This window comes from Atractosteus spatula, chromosome 27, assembly GCF_055471065.1.
Source record: "Atractosteus spatula isolate fAtrSpa1 chromosome 27, fAtrSpa1.hap1, whole genome shotgun sequence".
NCBI lineage: Eukaryota > Metazoa > Chordata > Actinopteri > Semionotiformes > Lepisosteidae > Atractosteus > Atractosteus spatula.
The window spans coordinates 4,763,164-4,769,975 of record NC_142732.1 but is presented as its reverse complement, the minus strand read 5'-3'; the positions used below and the strand labels follow the sequence as shown (position 1 = coordinate 4,769,975).

At 41.5% G+C, this 6,812-nt stretch overlaps 1 protein-coding gene across 1 annotated transcript; it reads right to left on the bottom strand.

Moving 5' to 3' along the window:
* On the bottom strand, positions 1 to 6,587 carry rnft1 (ring finger protein, transmembrane 1). The gene is made up of 9 exons (XM_088906761.1): positions 6,405 to 6,587; positions 5,364 to 5,821; positions 3,665 to 3,741; positions 3,418 to 3,518; positions 3,078 to 3,231; positions 2,832 to 2,990; positions 2,540 to 2,605; positions 2,035 to 2,136; positions 1 to 1,362 (listed from the first exon to the last, which is right to left on the bottom strand). Exons 1-9 carry the CDS (start codon positions 6,428 to 6,430, stop codon positions 1,228 to 1,230), a joined length of 1,278 nt encoding a protein of 425 aa, XP_088762887.1. The 5' UTR covers positions 6,431 to 6,587; the 3' UTR covers positions 1 to 1,227.
* Positions 6,588 to 6,812: the final 225 nt, after the last annotated feature.

Genomic DNA, 6,812 nt, shown 5'->3' with positions numbered 1-6,812 from the left:
TTTTGGAAACAAATTTCATGTCCTTTATTTGAGAAAAGGTAATGCAAAAATAATGGGAAAATCAAACCTTAAATATTTCATATGATATTTGATATTTCATTTGATATTTTTAATAACAGCATAATGGAGTACAATAATGAAATAGGTATATGATGTATTCTTTGGTTGTTGAAACTTGAATTGTAATAGTTCTAGTTGTTATACTTCATTTAGCTAGTTTTAAGTTATTTTGCATATGAGTGTATAAACAATGGCAGAAACCCTGAACATTTTTACAGTTCATATATAAAGCTCTGAAACAACACCCATGTTAAATCAAAAAAGTTCAGAAAATAGCCACTGCAATCATTTCAGCTCATGCAGAAAAAAATCTAATTTTTGACCTTTATATTACCATAATTTCATATTTAAACAGTACAAAAACTCAATATTCTTTATCTACACTTATACTGGGGTGTTCATTTAGCTTCCCTGTAATACTTGAAATTTCTACAACTGTCTCAAAGCCACTCATTAAAAAAAATGACTACTCCAAAAGCTGTAACAATGGGCAACAAATCACAAGACCCCTGTCTTTGGCCACTCTTTTACTGTTCTGGGGGCAAAGACAGAAAATCTACTTCAAAGTTACACAAAAAATACAAAAAGGTATTGCATCAGTGAACTGTGATAGAACTTTTTGATAAGGTTAAGTGCCCCACAAGTGTTTTGTCTGGTTATAAAACCTGTAATTAAAATATTGTGCATACTTTTAAAAAATATTTAAATATGTTGCTACTGTCAAAAATATTTTTAGGTTCCCAGGTCTTGAGTTTAGCAAGCCTGAAAAAAATATGTACTACAGTCATCAGAATTGTTTTTTAAAAAAAACTTAAATCCCTAATCATCCATGTGAAGTACAGCAGAATTGAAATGTGAAAGGTGAATGCAAAGTCCTCATGCCTGCAGAAAGAAAAAGTCCCCTTTTGTATTTTCTAGATGGGGGATACTGAAATCTGCATTTGAAGAAAAAGCAGCACCAATCTAAGAGTTTTTTTAAGGCTGGTACAAGCCCCAAGAAATTAAAGTCAGCATTTTTTTTCACTTACGTGAAGGTCCCATTCAGATTCCGAAGACCTATGACAACAACACAGATGAAATATCCCCCAGATTGTGTGGTCTTGGCCCCTGCTGACTTTTTGTGCTATATACATGCTAATTTTCTTAATCCTTTTGCGTTCAAGTCCTTCAGTAGATCTGTAAGTAAGGGGATGTTGCACCATCTTTCCACTTGTGGACTTTATCAGTGATCACAGTCCGACACAATGGACAGGTCTTCTCACGATTAAACCACAGCGAAATGCATTCATCGCAGAAAATGTGCTGTGAAAAAGGAACAGCGAAGTAAATGGGTTAGATGTTAAGTAACTACTAGGTAAAATATCAGCACGTGAGCATAAACATTCTATGTAATTTGCATGCTATTTGATTTTGCTTGGGATTGCACTGAAATTGTGGCGTACCACTGCCTTTAAGCATAAACATTGAAGTAGGCACCTATTTCTTCCTCTTCTCCCTAGATTACTTTAGGAACAGAGATGTGTAACCCTCACCCTCATGGGCCAGTGTTCCTCAGGTTTTACTTTTCAGTTATCAACTGATTACGATGCAAAAAAAAAAACAGGACGTCTGATCCAAATACCTAATTCAAGCTGTGAGCTGGAAAGAAACCAGAAGATTCTCTGGCCATTAAAAACCTGCCCTAAATCACTTGATTTTCCAAGAAGAGTAACCCTCCATGCTTGGGGAGAAATGGAAAGTGATGACTTTAAGCCGCCACTAACTTAAGAATTTAAGGCTACGCAGAACCAGTTATTTGTGTAAAACGAGTTGGCCGACACGATGGATCAATTTGGTCAGAAAACGGACGGCTGGACAGTCAGGTGGCTGCTTTTACGGTTCCTGGAAAATCTGCAGAAGCGGGGCTCAGGTATTCAGACGCATTCCGTTTAGCAGGTGGGAGGTCTTTCACCGCCGGCTCGCCTCGGGCCGTACCTGGCAGAGGAGGACCCGCGGCTGCCTGAACTCCGCCTGGCAGATCGGACAGACGTCGCCCGCCTCGCTGCACTGGCTCTTCGTGGCCGCTACTCCGTTGTGCTGCAACAGAATCCACACAAGGCCAACTTCTAAATCAACGCGTGAGGCAGTTTGGACTTGCTCTTAGTCTAAAAGCATAGGAAAGGGTTTGTTTTTCATAAGCTCCTAAATGCCTCCTTTGTGAAAAGCGCATGGCCTTTCCAGTAATACCAGTAATGTATAGTGTGTGTGTATATATATAACTAATACAGCTATATTAGTGTTAAACAAATTAGGTAACGGGTATTAGGGGAAACCTAACACACCACCCATTAGCTATAGACACCTTTTTATTTTTACTTGTAAAATCATTTTTCCCCCCACAAGGGCTTTGAAAAAAAACACTATTAATATTAAAGTTTAAACAAGCCACAATAACAGTGTAGGCAATGCATTTTAAATAGTTATGGAAATTATCTTTCACCTCCTCGCTGAAAAAGATCCGGAGCATTTTATGAAATGATTCCCACTGGCCGTATAGTCCAAGGAGCTGGGGAGAGAAGGGACGGATTTTAAGAAGTCTGAAGTTTGGCATCGCACATCTTGCAACATCAGTGCAACTAGCCATCAGCATTTACCCCTGATGTACCCCTGTGTCAACTAGGAAGGATACAAACCAAAGCAACATGCAGACACATGGTTAAATTTATTTGGATCCTTAGAAGGAATATTTAAGGGTTTTCCTTACAAAGTGTGCTGTTAGATTTTAATATTACCTTTAGTATGAGGTAGACCAAGGCTAGAAATATCCCCAGTGTCAATCCTGTCGAGCCGTCCACTTCCTGATAGGTTATCAGGTAACGGAACCACATAGGGACAGGGACCACCGTCTGGTAAACCTGGCCCATCTCCTCTGTCAGCATGTACCACCGGCCCTGAGAAACAAGCCAAAAGACATCCTTGATAAAAGTAACATGCTGACGCGAGATGGATTTACCTTCTTCTGAGAAACAGTCACTTACCCGTGATCTGAAAGCCAGAAGGCTGGATGGCAAGAACAGAATAAGGCACTTCAGTCCCATGAATATGAACTTCAACATGAAGTTCGTCACTCCTACAGCCCATAAAACGTCCCAGAACCCCAGGGATTCAATGCCAGGATTGGCAAAGATTAAGCTGTAAAAAAACAACAACAATGAATTAAAAACCAGGGAAGTGAATACTGTGAAGAAGGGTTTTTTTTTCAGATGTACTGGAATATGTAACTTTCTTTCCCCCCCAGCCTAAAGTACTTATCTATGGTACAAGTCATTTGATCCCCTTGAATCGTCCCCTCTGCTTCAGCTTTCAAGTCCTCCTCACCAGTAGTAAAGGGTCTCAGCCTGGAACGTGTAATACAGAAGAAGGCTTGAAGCTGTCAGGAAGAACAGCAGCCACGCACACTCCAGCGTGGAACGGCGCTCCTGCGGAGAGGTACAGTAGACACAGAGAGAGCGACGGCTAATTCAGTCGCAGCTTCACAAAAACATTGTAGCGTCTCCTAGCAAAGAATGATCATTTAACTGGGAGACAGTCGTATTCATTTGCATTGTTTTGCGGGCAAACGTACCTGCAAAAACACTTGGTTCTGAATGATTTTATTTGCATACAGAAAGGTTGTCAGCAACCCAACGCCTACAGCTATACCTGTAATAGAGTAAGTAAATATTAGGTTCACCTCAAAGTTCATAAACCAGCTCAAAATATCCTCTGAAATTAGTGGCTTACATTTGGAATGACTTACAAATTGAGCAAAATAGCGAACCCGCATACATTGTTTCAAACTTCGATTTGGTTTGTAGGATATGTGGGGGGGACTTTAATACTTTTCGATGAGACCTAAATCATTAAATCTAATGTCCGTCGTTAACAATCGTTTGTCGTTTGCCCACTTGTGCATTGTAACCCACTGCAATGTAACTACATTGATCTGCGTGAGCAGTAGTGTTAACCTGTGTACTGAGGTGCAGGCAAAAAGAAAAATGATGAATCATTTTCTTTTCGGTCAGAAAAATGTAAAATATTTAAGATGGCTAAAAATGTGACTTCAGCTACATTAGCATACTTGTCCATTCCTTTACTGAGAATCAGCTGTAGTCCCTGTTGAAGTGGATAAAGGAATATGTCCTAGAACTATGACCATGCAAGCTGAACATGAATGGAGCAGGCAAGCTCATCTGGAGCTGTAAGATCGTGCACACTGATATTGAAACTAATGCTAATAGTATGGTTCTGAATTTGAACAAAAAAAAAACTGACAGCTGTAGCCAACGATGAAATCAGAACTCAGAAACTGCCCAAAAAAGAAAGCACGAGACCACCATACATTCTGGCAATACCATGAGCCAGTTAGGGCTCTGAATCCTGTGTTGAGCTGGTGATGAGACACGAGAACAGAGCACCCCAGGGGGTTACTCCCGTTACTTAACCCCTGTCATCTCTCAATGATTCTCAGCCCTGGTCTTGAGGGTGTACTCTTTCTGATGGTTTGTCCACTGCTCGTTCATGCATGTCATTTATCTGCATGCCTCTTTAGATATTTCTGCAGGTAATCAATAAGAAACACCCTCATTTATATTATTTGCAACAACTTCAGCACACAGAAATTCATACAATCTCTCAGCCTGTTAAGAACCTGTTACTTTATTTCTAACTACAGTACAACACTCTTAGGGGTGATTTATGATATACAGGCTGGAACGACAATCTATCATTCCTAGAATTAACATTTTTTTCCTTCTGCGTAGTCCAAATCTGTACGTCGGCTAACAGGTCTGACTGAGGATTGGAACATCTGCAAACCTATTTGTCAGAGCTAAAAGAAAAGCTGAAAACGCACCTAAAATAGAAAATTGAAATCTTTTTACCTCAGATTAAGTGCATGGCCAGAACAGGAAACACATAAAAGAGCTGCCCAGGACCAGGCTTGGAAACCACAATACAAACTACAATCAACACTGGGGCCACCTGTCGAGCTGAAAGATCACCTATGCTTCAGGTCAGTAGTTTTAAAGATGGAACAGAATTAATATAATAATGTATACATTGCTGGATCCGCTCGCTTAGCAGATAGCGTGTATCATTTCTTTCTTGCGTCTGACCCTTTTTAACCCCAAAGCCACAGACCCGACATTTTGAAACATCCTCACATGAATAAGCTACTATCGACTCTTAGTGCAAACGCAATTATGATGATGCAGTGTCGCTGCCATGCATCCAAAAGCCGGAGAGGCTGCTCGGAAAGTTTATTTTAGAGCGTCAAGGCATACCCAGGGCGTGCTGAATAACTAGTTTGGCACAAACGATGACGATAAAAGGGAGGCTTTTCTGGACCCATCGAAAGAGGTAGCGCAGCTCCGAAAGGGAACTACTGGGCTCCCCGGGTTCCGGATCGGAATCTCCCGACTCGGGTTCGAGCTCGCTGCGCGAGTGGGGGCGGCCGTGGCCGTGGCCGTGGGAGTGGCCGTGGCCGTGAGCGGCGGTCCTGGGTCGCCGGTTCGCCGGCCTCCCGCTGGGCTCTCCGTGGGCACAGGAGATGGGAATGTGCACCTCTTCGGGCTGCGAGGAGCCGGGGCTGCCCGCAGCCGGGCTCCTGGTTAGCGGCTCCGCTTGGAGAGTTAGAGATAAGCCATTGCCCGCCTGAATGTTAAGCTCGTTTGAGTTAGTCTGCATTACAGTGGGCGATTCTTTCAGTATCGGCAATGTTCTGGACTCGACAGAACCTCTCCTGCAAACACACCAAGAAATAAGCGAAATTAGAGACAGCTACCGAACATCCGTGCTGACAATTCCCGAACAAGGACAGGCGACGGATGCAGATTACTCCTTTCAAAGCTGATTAACAAGCGATGCATTTAAAAATCTATTCCAGGGATTTAATTGCGACCCACTTTCGTGTCCGGCACTGTTGACATTAAACAGCAGAGCAACTCGCACTAGACTACTGACGCGTGTCTTTTCCGTACGTCAGACCTGCGCGAATAAGGCTGACACGTAAAGAGTCAGAAATAAAAACTCGTTTGTCGCCTTTCACCGTTACAAAATGTAGAATTTTTTAAAAAATGTGTACCTGAAAAATCTGATCAAATCCGAATGACCTAGACTTGCTGTTCCTGGAATGCAGAGTAACGAGACGTATGTGTTTGTAATAACTTTCTATATTTAGTCCACGCATGGTAATAATAATTGTTTATGCATTGATCAGACGCTATGCTGTTCCGTCTTTTACTTTAAAAATACTCAGATGAACTTGTGAATTTTAGATGACCACTGCTCCAGCTGTTTTGTTTTGTTTTTTAAAAAAGAATCACCTGTCATGCTGACTCCGGAGTTTCATCGTGCGCCGTCAGCACCTTTCTAATAATAGATTCGAACCCCATCGAGCGAAACAAAACGAAAATAAAAAGTAAAAAAGAAAAAATAGCTAAAGCAAAACTAACTAAACCACTCCACTACCGTCCCGCAGACATCTTTCAACTCAGATTAAACGTAACGAAAAATGGGTCAAAGGTGAAAGGGCAAAGAGGAAAACGCTTTCTGTGTATTTATTTTTATTCTTTCTGATCTGTTCTGACTAAAGCTTTTTTACAGAAATTCAGACACGTCGGGAAGATGGATTTCTTTAAAAAATATTGGCGGAACAATAACGACGAAATTGAGTTTACACCGGCTAACATCTACGTAGTCGTGACAGTTGCTATGACAACGTAAACTATCCA